This window comes from Strix aluco, chromosome Z (assembly GCF_031877795.1).
Source record: "Strix aluco isolate bStrAlu1 chromosome Z, bStrAlu1.hap1, whole genome shotgun sequence".
NCBI classification, from domain to species: domain Eukaryota; kingdom Metazoa; phylum Chordata; class Aves; order Strigiformes; family Strigidae; genus Strix; species Strix aluco.
This window is the reverse complement of record NC_133971.1, coordinates 4428871-4443097: the sequence shown is the minus strand read 5'-3', so window position 1 is coordinate 4443097 and position 14227 is coordinate 4428871. Positions and strand designations below refer to the sequence as shown.

The following is a 14227-nucleotide window of genomic DNA, read 5'->3' as shown; positions in this document are numbered from 1 at the left end:
TGTAAGTGGTTCTTTGTGGGTAAACTGTTATCCACCTGAATAAGACATTATCTGCATTTATACTAGATAATTGTTTATTCTGCTGCACCCCCAAACAAGGTGGGGATAAACGGCCTACTCAAATATTTCTAAAAAAGACAAACAATTTAGGCTAGCATAGAAACTGAGAAAAAGTATGGTTACCACACATTCTTTCACAAACCTGGAGATTTTGCACAAGTTTATCACAAGTGGGATGTATCATACAAAATAGGAAAAAAAAAAAATCACACTGATAGACAATAAACATTTATTGATCTTTGGCTTTAGAAATTGTCCTATTTTGGATATGGGAAATACTATATAAAACAATGCAAGTTTTTTTAAACCTAGAGTGAGTACTGTAAAACAGTCTATCCTTTTACAGTGCACAAACGCAAGGCATGCAGAGTACATGTAGGGATGCTAAAATACTATATGAGCATCACTGCAGTAGACATCAGATGTCTAACACGGATCAACGCTTTACAAAGGCAAGCAAGTTGATGGGGCAGTTGATATACAGCAGATATCACAGTTTCTCTTAGTTTTGCTGTGGTGTTACCATTAGCAACTAATAGGTATAAATTTAATTTGAATAATGTGTGCATTATAAAAACAAAGTTAAATTATAACATTTCAACAGAATTAATGTGGAATAAGAAGGTGTAATCTTGCTTCACTTTGCAAAATTTGCTGATGTTAAAGGAATTTAGGCATTTAGACGACAAACCAATTCTTATTATTTTCACATTAATAAAATGCTGCCTGATACATGGTAACATTAAGCAAGACAAAACCAGCTTATTAAATGCTCTACAGTAAAAAAAGCAATGTAATTTCTTACACATAGTGTAAGGAAATGTTTAGTAAGCTTACTGGAGCAAGTTTTCCCCAACGGTGTACTATATACAGTACAGATTACTACAGCCACTTTTTAGAGCTAAAAGCTCAAAATGTTTTTATAAGCCTTCCTCGGAGGAAGGCTTACTTTGGTAGATTTGAATCAGCAACACCGTCTCAATTTACAAGCACTTCACATTTAGAATGGATAATTAACTCAAGATTAGGCACCTGCTGTTTCCTCACTTTTTTTTAAACTTCCCTCCTGAACCAGACCAGGCAGGTTTCGCTTTCAGCTCTTGCCATTCTCCGAGGTGGGGAAGCGGCTGAAAGGTAAGGGTGGTTTCAATATTCAATACCCTAACAGCTACAAAATCAGTACAAGGCGTTACTTGTGCCTTCTTTTGGAGCTGCTTTGCTGGGTGCCAGCCAGCCCATGTTACAATCCAGCTCTTTTGTGCTCTTTGTGCCCCAAATCCATATGGATGTGGTGAACTTCAGTGCAGCCTTTCGGAGCTCAAGCGGAACTACACTCACCCGGCTGAAATCACCCATGTGCCTGTGCAACGGGGGCATAAACAGCACCCTGGGTGTCACTACAACACTTTGTTGAAGTCAACCCTTTCAGAATTGTGCAAGTCCTCTCCCTCAGTCACGAAAAAAGAAAACTAAATGCACAGGTGGCAGCGGGGTGTTATATTACCAGTCAGGTAGTGGACAAAGCTGTTAGATTATCATTAAAGTAACATGAATGGAAAAGATTTCTTAAAAATATTATTTGCCTCCAGTGTGTAATAACCCATAAAAACACACGGACATTCTATATACCAAAAACTCTAAGGAAACAATAATTCTATAGCAAAATGCATTTTAAGGGCTAGGAGGCCTTGAATTTTCTTTCCAAAAGTTAACCTTCTATTATGTAGCAAAATAACTACAAAGGTACACGCAAGAAATTGAAAGCATGTCTGCTAGAGACCACCCATGTTTAGGCACTTTAGTCTACAGTGTACAAAAAGAATGCAGTGTTACTGTAGATTGTTTATTATTTGTAGTAATTGTACCTCAATATTATCCACACTGACTAAAAAAAACCCACCAACCAACAAGTACCCACAAAACCCCGACCCAAAACAGAGCAACTCCCCAGCTTTTCCAACATGTGCTGCGCTCCCCTGTTCACAGATCCCGATGAACATCTAAAGCATAAAGCAAACAAGACAAATTTTTTTTTGAAACAGCAGGTAATGCAACACCAGTCAGGACAGGTCAATATAATGCAACAACCATCTGACACCATCTTCACTGCAAAGCATGACGGTCTTAATACTTGTAAAGCTGTTAACTATAAAAATCGCGTTTTAACAGTGATTTTAGCAATAAGAGGAAGCTAGAATTTACATAAGTAACATCAGAGTCTTTCCCATTTGGCAAATACTGAAATGAAGGGAGAGGAGTCTTTTGTTCTTCAGTTTGTTCTAGAGTAGGAAGTACTACGTGCTTTTCACTTAAAAAGACAAAAAAAGACTATCAACAGAACAACAACACTGAACTTACATGTGTTCCCAGCAGAGACATATTTAAAGTAAAATATTTACAACTTGGAGGATGTTCCCTGTGCAATTTGTAACAAGTCTACCTTATGAGAAATTTTATGTTTAAATTATTTAATAGCATCTTTACATTAATATTTGCTCACATAAATGGAAAGACTGACACATTAGACAAAGTTTCCTGTGATTGCTATTACAGAGTATTTCCCCACATGTATTCTTCCTAGGAAACCTTACATACTGAAAACATGCAAGATTGTTAACAACGGGACAAAGGAATGATTGAAGACGGGAAAAATAAAAACTGCTTGTTGGCACGTCATGACATGGGTATGAACTGTAATTACGAAATAAAATTTTTTGTGCGTTTTTCTTCGTCCTAGGTTTTTATCAAAAATACTACAAATATGCATTCTTGAAGCTTAGAACATATACAGCAAGCAGAGTTACAAGGAACAGAGGAAAAGAGAGCAAGGTTGACTTTAAGCACAAGATATTTTAAGCCAGGTTTTAAAAAATACTTAGCAGCATCATAACAAACAGAAGTGGCCTACTACTAAGGACTTTGTAAAAAGCTACTCTCAAAACTCTACTGAGGTGTTGGTTTGTTTTATAAATAGCAGAGTCATACAGATAGCACTGTTGTTGAGAGAAATGCTGCAAATCCAGATAAGGATTCTTGACTGATGTGTGATCACATATGGAACGTTTGGTATTTACAGGTGGATTTCACACTTCAATAGAAAACTGCATACTTGTTAATACTTCAGTCTGGACATCAAGTTTTAAAAAAAATTCAGTGTAGAAGTATTTGACTTCTAGTTGCAGGCACTGATATTAATTAAAAAAATGAAAAGATGGTCCATGGTATCAGAATTAAAAATAATTTCCATTAAAAACGCCATTTAAATCAAAGCTATAAAAATACATATACACTGGCATGCAAAACAATGTCCAGTGCAGCATTACTCCCCTGGCAGTCCACAGTGAGAGACTTGAAAAAGTTAAGTGCAGCATAAACAGATGTCAGTAAAAGCAGCCTTGAAATAACATCTTGGCCTCACGATCTCTCCCACAGAGGAGAAAGACCCTTCTAGTCTAGTCTAGTATTAGGAGTGGAGCTTAGACATGCCATCCATTCCAGTGCCTGCACTGCCACAGCCACAAAGCATGGCAGACCTTCCGAAAGCTGCTGTGGCACAAAAATCACTCCAAAGCACAGACTGACTACTCTGCATCAGCTTGCTTAAGATCAGACATTTGGCTTCAATACTTGTTGCCTAGGTGCTCTTTTGAGTAATATCAGTGAGGTCAAAATATTGCTCTTAATTTACCATTTGGGATTTAGGACTTAGGCTGCAGATGCTGAAAATAACAGTCTTATTTACTCATAATGGTAAACATTCATGTTTAATATTTGCTTTAGGATACAAGTGACCTGCTGTTGCCTTCCTCTGTCAAGATTTTGCTCAGCTGTAATAGAAGTATTTCTCCAAGAGAAAACACAATGTTCTTTGGACTCATATTCACTCGGTGTTTCCATTTTCACCATGCACTTAATTCTTCAATCTTAACTAAAACATTCTAGTAACTTCGTAGTGACAAAATGAACTGTGGGGTTAAGTCTGGAATTTTTGTGGCTAACAAATGAATGTGCAACTTGTGTCCTATGACAAAACATGAAGCATAGTATTTAAAAACTTCAAAACCTCCTCTGGAGAAACAAGCTAATGTTCAAAAGGAAAACAGGGGCCTTTTAAAATAAAGAGGCATAAAGCCTTTTACCTTGCAGAGCCTTCCAACAGCTTTAAGATCGGATACTTTAAATTTTCTGTGCGGTAAATCCAAGACCTCTATTCCTATTTAGCTGTAGTTACTGTGACAAAATATAAAACTTTTAATTGTTCCTTTGTGGTTAGTTGAAATTTCCGTACTCACTAACCATTTTATACGCTGAGGTTATGATACCTAATTGCTGTGTTCAAGTACCTTGGTGGCATTTTGTTCATAGGCGAGTTTGATGTTACAACCCAAGTAAGCACATATCTCTATTCATACATCCTCCAGTACTTGTGACTCAAAGAAGGTGAAGAACAAGTGCCATATAAATGGATTTTCTAAATCTTGTCCTTCTGTACAAGGATGTTCTCTTTTACTGATACTACCTGTTTTCCCCCATTACTTTATCTGTTGATTCTTATGCAAGAGAAGTGTGGAAGAGGAAAACTGCAGCTAAAAATACCTCAAAACTTGGCAAATCCTATAGCTTGAGAAGGTATCAAAAGAAGACAAGTGCTGCCCAAGAACATAATCTACACAGTGGAAGAGTAGTCTTGTTATAATCATTCTTCTTTTCCTAATCAACTTCTCTAAGCTCAGAAATAGTCCAATTGTTATGTTTGGACTTCTCTGAACTGCTGGAAGACTTGGATTTTTCACTATCTTAACACTTTGTCTAAAGGGACTTCCATAACAAAAGTGCAGTGTTTAAGCAATCATTAACAAGTTTGTTCACATTTCAGCTGGAATTCAAAGTTAGTTAACTATTTAAAGGAATTTATCCTTCAAAAATAGATTAAGTTAAACCAAAACAATAAAAATCAAAATATAATCCTGAACTAATTTAGCCCAGTCAGTCCTGTGTAGGGAACGCAGGGAAAAAGCTGTGGATAGGAAAAAGCAGTCAAACTACCAAGTCACATTACTGGAGTGAGAAAGGGAGATCTGAATTGAGGAAGAAAGAAAGAAAGAAAGAAAGAAAAAGAAACATCAATTCTTTGTCAAAGGCACCCTTCCCTCTAAAAATCTCTCCGAAATTAAGTAGGTACTGGGCAAAAAGCAAGACAAAATGTTCAAGAATCCTGAATAAAAACTACTAACCCTTCAGTCATGTTTTACCTACTTTTCCATTTCTGCAAGATGCCTTTTTTTCCCCCCAGGAGCTGATAAAGGTCTCCATGGAAAAAAAAAAAAATAAAAGCATCTGCCAGCTGCTGTTTTAAAGGAACTTACTAAAGAAGTGAGCAGATACTTCTTTGAAGATTACATAATATACACCGAATTCAGGACTATCAGGGTTGCTATTTTACTTTAAAAGTCACTTTTGAGCCTATCACGTAGTTGTAGGAAGCACTGCTCACAACCATAGCAATACGCTCCCTCTAGTTTCACTGTCACCTCACATTTCAAAGGCATTTATTGCTATATTTTAGTTTTTAATAAGCCTCCTAGACTCACGTAAGGATTAAATGGAGCCAAAGAAAGACCATCTCCCACTCAGATGACCAGAAGGTCAGCCATTCAGTTCTGCGGAACAGTGAAACACCAGTGGCCAGAAGCGTTGATCTGAACGTTAGCAACATCCAGGTGCCTACTTTTCACTGTGATCAGTGTGACGTCTGAAGAATTAGACAGCATGAGCTCTTACAAAAGTTCTGTGAAGCTCAGCTACACACACAACCAATTACCTTTGCTGAATGCAATATTATATAGCTACAGTTCAGTTTTACTTGTAAGCTTTCAGAATAAATACCTATGCCAACAGAAACTCTGTTACTTAATATTATTTTGAAGTCTTATTTCTCAGCCAAAGTTTATTCCTATCCTTCAGATTGCAACAACAGGTTAAATCTCCTATATAGTGAGTTTCTTCAGCCAAGTTCACTATCAGAATCAAACTGCACTATACTGTTTTATTTTCCAGAATAAAACATTTACACTGGATACTTAACCAAAACTTAAAAGCTGGCCCTGTTAATACTACTATTAATGTTACATCTCAAACTAATAGAAAGTGGTTCCAGTATTGCTGGACCTGTCATATTTTGTCATTCTATTCATCTGAAAGACGTTTCCTATGAATGTTTTGAGATCTGAATCTATGACGTCAAATATTTTTCTTCAGGCCAATTCACACAGATATGCCTTTGTCCCTGTTAGTTATGAAAAGCTGGTGTGAAAAAACAAAGCTTGCAGCACCAGCAGCACTGAAATACGATACTGCAGTGAAACTGGTAGAATCATGCAAGGTGTTCAGACATCCCAAACGCATGCGGTAGGTACAAGCTGGTGTACACAGATCTTTCCCTAGTAGCAGTAAATGCAATTTAATAAACTAATAAATAACTTAAAAGGCATTCAACATAGTAAGACAATTTATCACCAGCTTAATTCTTGATTTTCTGCATTCATTGACACTTTGTTTTCCCATATGGTAGGTTTGCTACATATTAAATATTTAGTTAAGCTTTTCCATTTATAAATGCTTATTATATGCCAAAGCTGTACACAAATTCAAAAGAACAGTAACATAAAAACAGCTAGTATTAATTTAAAAAACCCACTGACCTCTGCAAAGTGTAATATTAACTTTTTAAAAAAGCTACTGCATATAAATTCCCATTTCTGTTTTGCAATTACACAAAACATCTGAAAAACTGTCATTCTACTTTGTTTTGCAATGGTTTTATACTTGGAATCTATCCCTCCAGTTAAGCAAAACTTGTAGTTAATGCTTTGCTCCTCCTTACTATAGCTGTTTTATTATACAGAAAATCTATTTCTGAAGCCAAGAGATATTAGTTATTACTACATGGCCAAATTAACACAGATTAGAGTGGCAAACGATGATGATCTGACAAAGCAGAAATTTCAAGATTAACAGTTTAAGCAGATCTTTTTTTCCAACACAGCATAAGTTCTGTAGTATAGCTAAGTACCTTTGAAGAGGCACCAAAAACAAATAGCCCTTTCAACTGAACTTTCAAAAAAAATTTAATTTTCATTTCAAAAGGGATCTTGAAATTACTAGATACACATACATCCCTCTCCCACGGCCCTGTAAGATACATTCAGTAATTTAAAATAAAGATTCCATATTTTATAACTTCATATATATTATATATTTAATATATAATATATATTTATATGTACATTACACAGATACATACACTCTCAGTCAGCAGGATTAAACTGTTTTGTTTTGAAATGTTTGATTGGTGTCACTAATCTTCTCTTATTTTGTGAATTCAATGGAATTTATCTATTACCTAAAAAGAAGAAATTTAAAAGATCCAAATGGAATCTGTGGATCAATATTAGCACCAATACAGATGGCCATTACTTCAAAATGACTGCAGGGACTGAAATAATTTATTTTTTAAAACTCTCCTCTTACTGTACAAGCATTCCTGCAAAATATTTAGGCAGCAATACCTGTCAGGTCCATACATCTATTCCTGTTAAATTTAAATTTTATACAACTTTCTTTACTGTAATATACAGTATCTCTTTTGTCCTGTTGGATTATTTCATTTTTCATGGAGAAAAGTGATTGATAGCTATCCAACAGAATTTTTTTTACATCCCCTCTCTCCTTCCTATGGCTCAGTTTCAAGATTTAATCGATAGGCAGCCACCACCACTATAACCAGTACCCTTCTAACACAGTTCAGTCACTGACTGTTGATGCTTAAAACACAAAGTTTTGAGGTTGGCTTGCTGTTTATGAAAACGAAGATACTCAGAGGTCGTATCTTTTCAGCATGCTCACCACCACCTGCCACACAATAACGTCAGTCAGTCCTGATACTATAATCCAATTAGTTACCTACCATTTGGGTAACAAAAGTAACAAACCCAGTTGGGATTTTAAACATTATAAGAATATTCACCCTGAGAACACAGAGGAAGTGTTTAAAAAAAATTCTGATATGTTTTCTCTTCATATATAGTTTTCTTCTTTTCTCTTCATCTCCTCTTGGGTACCTGGGTTTGTATCTAATATTTGACCTCACACTTGCTTTGTCAGTTGACCTGTTCATGCCACAGTCAGGTACTGGTGATAGAAAAGCCCAAAAAGGCTTGTAGAAAAGAGGCAAGCAGCAATCCACCAGGTGAGGAAAGACAGGAGTCCCCGGAACAGCAGAGGAGTGAAAATATTCTTTAGGCTTCCCAAAGCCATTGTTATTTGTACTACAGTTACTTTCATCTTTCCATCAGCAGGTGGAGACTCAGAATGAACTGAACTGGGAAGCAGACTGTTTTCTATTGGACTGTCAGAATTCAATTCCGGGTAGATGCCCCAAGAATAATTACCTGTTAAAAAGAAACGAGTAACAGATTTTTGTACAATTAAATTCAAGTTCTGTTATTTCTATCACTCTATAGATCACCTTATACATATTTTTCCACACACCAAAAAAAATATTAATTTTTTATAAATTTGTAAATACTAACTGTATTCATCTGCATGGCTTCCTGAGCACACTAGTAAGCTATTAGGGTAGGATTCATCTTACTTTTTGACCTCCTAAAATCTACATGTGATATAGTTGCTGTGGGACCCCTGTCAGTGTTGGGTACGATTCATCTCACCAGATGTAAATGTCTACTCCAGAACGGGATGAATCACAGCTTAATAAAGCTCTTTCAGTTGACATTTTGCAAAAAGAATGCCACGACTGCACAGCAGGCTGTGAAAGACATCCCTCACCAGAAAGAAAAAAAAAACCCAAACAACCCAGAGTGACATCAGATGTCCCAATAATGAAATGAACCCCCATATCTCACAATTTCAGTTCAAAACTCCTACTTAAGATCAAAAAGCTGAAAAAAAGTCCTTTAACATGCTCATAAGGTTAAATCAACAAATTTTTATATAGCTCACTTTACAAATATTTTTTGAAGGACAAGTATTTCAACAAAAGTAAACAGCTTAATTGGTTGTATTACACAGTTTCTCACAAATAAATCAAATAAATTAGCAAATAATTGAAAGATATCAAAATCAGCAAGAGGACTGCTTAAAAGCCACACATCAGTATGTTTTAAATTGCTGGAAACTACGATGTATTTCTGTACTGCAAGTACCCGTACATTCTAATTTCCTTTAGTAAGGTGAAAATATAAAAGGCCTGTGTAGAACAGAACACATTTTTGTTGATCCAATTTTGCCTACCTAGTGTTTTCAAGAGCAGAGTTGTGTGAAGGAGCATTACCAATGGTGCAACATACTGCAGTGCAATTACACAAAGATAATAGAATACCCGAGCCACCTGGGAAAACAGAAGAGAGTAATTCATGAGTTCTGGCTGATCAAAGCAAACCTTTATGAACATGTCTAGGAAAAACAAGCAATTTATTAAAAAAACAGCATTTATGCATTAAAGCTGTTTTAAAAGTTTTCTAGCACATCTTGGCATGTGACATATTGTCTTCAAATGACCCAATGAAGAAATCCCTATAATGAACTCTAGTTTCAGGCCATTTACAAATCTGAGAGGAAGTGCTGAAAGGAAATAATTAAAAGCATCAGTTTTGTTAAAATGAACAGAATCAATTTTGCTTCTGCAAACTGCATGTCATCATTGAAAGATTCCTATTTCAATGAAACATAAGCCAAAACGTCTTGCTAACAATTTTTTTTTCCTCTTCATCTTGCTAAACATTTTTTTTGAGAATGAAGTAGGTCAATGTCAATGTAGCTTCTCGTATGTGCAGACACAGCTGAAGGTTGGTGCTTTTGTGAAGAAGAAAGGGGTTTGAAGATAAGACAGTAATAAGACAGTCAGGGCCTATTCTTGAAGATAACAGGAACAAGGTCAGGACAAATTAAAACAAACCAGCTCAAGACACAACACAGCTGCACAACACCTCCTGCGTGAGCACGGAGGTCAACCAGCAGACACCGGAGACCCCTACCCAGTGAGAAAGCGCATGCGTAATTAGGATGCAGATATTGTAATCAGTTCCGGGAAATCTAATGCATATGTAACTCATTTCTCAGGAAAATTATGAATATGTATGATCTCTCTGTCTATTAGCTGCCGCTTCTAGACCTGAGGTGCGCTCACCTCTGCGAAGCTTTTTGCGTGTGCGCCCAGCGCTGCAGTAAAGAATGCCTGCTTTCTACAGCTCCAGAACGACTCTTAGAGAGTCCCTCTGATGGCTTTTATGGTAACAAGACCAGAATCAAAGCTAAATATATGTTTAATTTTTAAAGTCCCCAGTGATTTACAAACTAAATCCCATTTCAGAAATGAAGTAGTGGTCACAGTCCAAAGCCTCATAAAAAGTAAATGAAAGTTTGGTTAATATTGCAGTTTCTTTTCAAAAGCAAGATATTTTTAAATTTCCAACCATGAAACACCAGTATTTTAAAAACAATGACAAGATGATTTTTCATTAGAAGTTGATCAATAACAGCATTTAAATGGTCTTTATTTCAGGTATACATTATGGTTCATTGAAATCCACTCAGATTTATCCCTTCCCTCGCTCCCAATCTGTTCCATCTTTCTCAAGATTGTTACATTATGTATTTGATATAAGCTACTGACCTAAAAGACGTGACCAAATAAAGAAGGAAAAAAGTCATAAAATCAATAGCAAGCAAGCAATGAAATAAAGCTATCTGGATTTTAAAGAAGAACAGAATACAGGAAGGCAGAAGAGATGAAGGCAGACATGACATTTTTGGAAATACCTCTAAAACCTCAAAGGGCTTTGTGATGAGCAAGCATCAACAAACTAAGATGAGAAGAAAAAGCAGTAAGACACTGACAGAAGAAAAAGCATGAGACAAAAAATATTGTAAGGTAATTGATGGAATCTGATAAAAAGAACAAAATAAAAAGTAATGATCACTGTAGGATGACAGATAGCAAAGACTTTACTGGCAGAAGTTCCAGAAAAAGATAAAGCAGACATGGCTAGTAAAACAAGACAGGACTTCATTTAGTGGCTACGGCCTTCTCAAAGAGAAGATATGGAGATACTGGATAAACAGATTTAGGAAACACCACACAGAGAAGACATTACTGTTTTACAGATAGGATGAAAGCTCCCAGAGCTAAAATTATGCTTTCACAGCAATCAGCACAGTTCTGTCTTAACCAGTTGCTGCTACATGTATTTCCTAACCTTTTTTCTGAAGCAAATTGCTAGCCACTTTGTTTGTAAATAACTATTGCATAGTCCACTTACAACCTCCAGATACTCAGTGAAGCCAAGGACAAGATTGTAAGTAATAGTGACAATCCCATGAGGGGAATCTTTGTCTTATGGTATACTTTCAATATTCTTCCTGCAGTACTCCACAACTCAGCAGGATCATCAGGCAGCACCATCATGCAACACTAGAAATGTAAGCTTATTTTTCAAACACACAACACCATTCTACAACAAGCTTATGAATTTCTACCTCCTTAGTTTGTTGATGGGATGTTTTATTACTTTTCTTTAAAAAAAAAAAATCAAATTTTTCCTTTGCCACAGTAACAAGGTGGGCAGACAGTTTTGTAACTAGGCTCATGCACTTGAGAATGTGCAATTGAGAATTCTGACAGAATTAGACGTGTCTCATTCATCCCAAAATATAACCACCTTACCTTAAATTTTGCCTCAATTTAAAAATCAAAGTTGTGATTAGGTAACAGTATTTTACCCTCCTCTCTAAATTCAACTTCTTTTTTTTCCATGTTGTAGCTACAGATCACCACTAACCCTGTGCACTCCCCAAGGCCTATCCATGCTGAAAAGAAACACACCATATTTGTACTTATTTGTAAAGAACAAGTCATGAAGGGATCTTTTATAACAACTTCCAAATAATTTAAGACAAGCAATCTACATAATATGGATGATACATCTCTGCATATTTTAGTTTGCAGAGTTTCTCTGTAATTATGCTATTTTTATAGGAGATACAGTTTAGGAAAGTTCATTCGGATTTCAGCTCTGGTGCCACAGAATACATAAACTGGAAGAAAAGCCTTTTTACTGACAGAGCGCTCCAAAGATGTAACCTCAGTGCCACCATACTTACCATTTTCTGTAAATCAACCACACTTATTCTGCCAGCTTCCTTTTTCATTTGATCCACACTTTTCTGGGCTAGATTCAGATAGGCCTGTAAATGATGACGCATCATAGCCAATCGTAAAGCACACAGCAGGATTATAATCCACAACCTCAGGGTGTCAAATGTGTCTTCTGACATTCTGTGGATAAAAAAAAGGGTAATGATGTTTCCCAAAGGTCATCTATTGCTACAGAGTTACTTGTTCGTATCACCTGTAAAGAAATCTTGAAGCATATTGTCAAAAACAATGCACAATCTACAGTTATGAAGTTCATGTGCAAGTAATATTCACTTTTGCCCTTCGCTTCTCCCTCTACTGCTACTTCTTAGTACCCCTATTAGATCCAAATTGGTATCCATTTGTCTGTAAATAAGAATAGCTCTTAAATGCTTAAATTCTGAATACTGAAGATAGGACACTAAAAAACAAGCTCACTCAAATAATTACAGGTTTCAAGACACACAGTTCTAGATAGCAGATGTGTACTTCAGTTGCCTTAGATACTCTGTTAAAGCACAACCTTCATTTTAAGATAAACTGAGGAACAAAATGGAACCACAAAATATGTATATTTGCAATGTTTTATGTAATAGTTCAGTGGTCACAGAATCACCTTAGAAGTGTATCTTAGACTTAGAAAGCAATAAATGCATCAGCCAATCGTATCTGTTTCAAGTCTATTTGAGTACCACTATTGTGAATTATCTACACTAATACTGACAATCACCTATGCTACTTATACAATATTTATTTCAGATACCACTCTTCTTGAAAATTCTTTCCGTTTTTATGTTTTAAATATTTTAGCTATCAATTCCACATGCACTTCATCTACACATAGATCTCAAGACAAATTGCTTAGGTCAGTTCTCATGCCAGTGTATCTCAACTGTCTTCAGCAAAACCACTCCTCTCCTACACCACTATGTAAGAGAGAAAGTTCCAGACGGTACCAGTGAGGTGGTATTCCACCCCGAGGAAGAACAACCCATCACTGCCAAAGAGATGCCAGAAGATAGCAGCTTTTTGGACACCACCACCTTAACATTCAACACTCTGCAACTAATTCTCGTTCTTATGAAATAACAGAAGCTCTTCAGAGCTCAGCTGTAACTTCCCCAATACCTTTGACAGCAGATGCTATGAAATTTTAAGTCTTTCACGTTTCTGTGACTTTCATAGGGCACTACTTAGACTTACGGTTTTGTTTCAAAACCCCAGAAAAAATCTTTAAAGGGAATCTTACAAAGGGACGCTCTCTTTGCCCAAAGGTGGGTTCATAATGTAGTCCTTAGTGATTGGTTTTACCCACAGTAGAACCATAAATAAAGGTGCCAAGAAGTTTATATGCAGCAGTGTTCTGAAAGAAAAAAAAAGAGGGGGGACATTATTAAATACAATTACCATACTGTTGAAACTGGGGGTATAGATTCAAAAGGAGAAATCCAAATTTTAAAATAGTTGGGAGATCGGTAACTAAAAATTACTTCCCTAACAGAAATATTACATACTGTGAAATCACACTGCTTGTGGCTTTAAAAAAGTGCTCTTAGAATATCTGAAAACTTGATTTATTCCAAACAATCTAACCAAAGGAGCTACCTGCATTATGCCACACTATAGTAAAAGATAGTTGTTGAAAATTTCCATACAATGGCATTAACACCAAGCTATTGCACTAGCTATTAAAGTTTTAATCTAGAGTCAGCATCTCGCATAATTATGGGGAATATGCTGCCATGTTAGTACATTTTTGCTTTATTAAAGATGTACTCAGGTTAATTTACATTATCTATACAGACCAGGGGAAACAGTTCCCAGAGTTCAAATTTCCCAGTTTAATGAAGATTTTTACTTAGGAACCTTAACTAAATGAAACTTGGTACTTACATTCAATTAAAGATACTCGGGGGGGGGGGGGGGGGAAGCCAGCACAGCTATTCAATTTTA

General features: G+C 36.1%; 1 protein-coding gene across 2 annotated transcripts in view; it reads right to left on the bottom strand.

Moving 5' to 3' along the window:
• Window positions 1-272: 272 nt before the first annotated feature.
• The window catches only part of TMEM161B (transmembrane protein 161B), a 54288-nt gene continuing 40333 nt past the window's right edge, over window positions 273-14227 (bottom strand). For both annotated transcript variants that reach the window (XM_074813692.1, XM_074813693.1), the window contains 4 exons: window positions 13524-13637; window positions 12241-12415; window positions 9373-9469; window positions 273-8510 (listed from right to left, as the gene is read on the bottom strand). In XM_074813692.1, the coding sequence (XP_074669793.1) occupies window positions 8233-8510; window positions 9373-9469; window positions 12241-12415; window positions 13524-13637 (664 nt within the window). In that variant the 3' untranslated portion in view covers window positions 273-8232. The remainder of the gene's footprint in view (window positions 8511-9372; window positions 9470-12240; window positions 12416-13523; window positions 13638-14227) is intronic.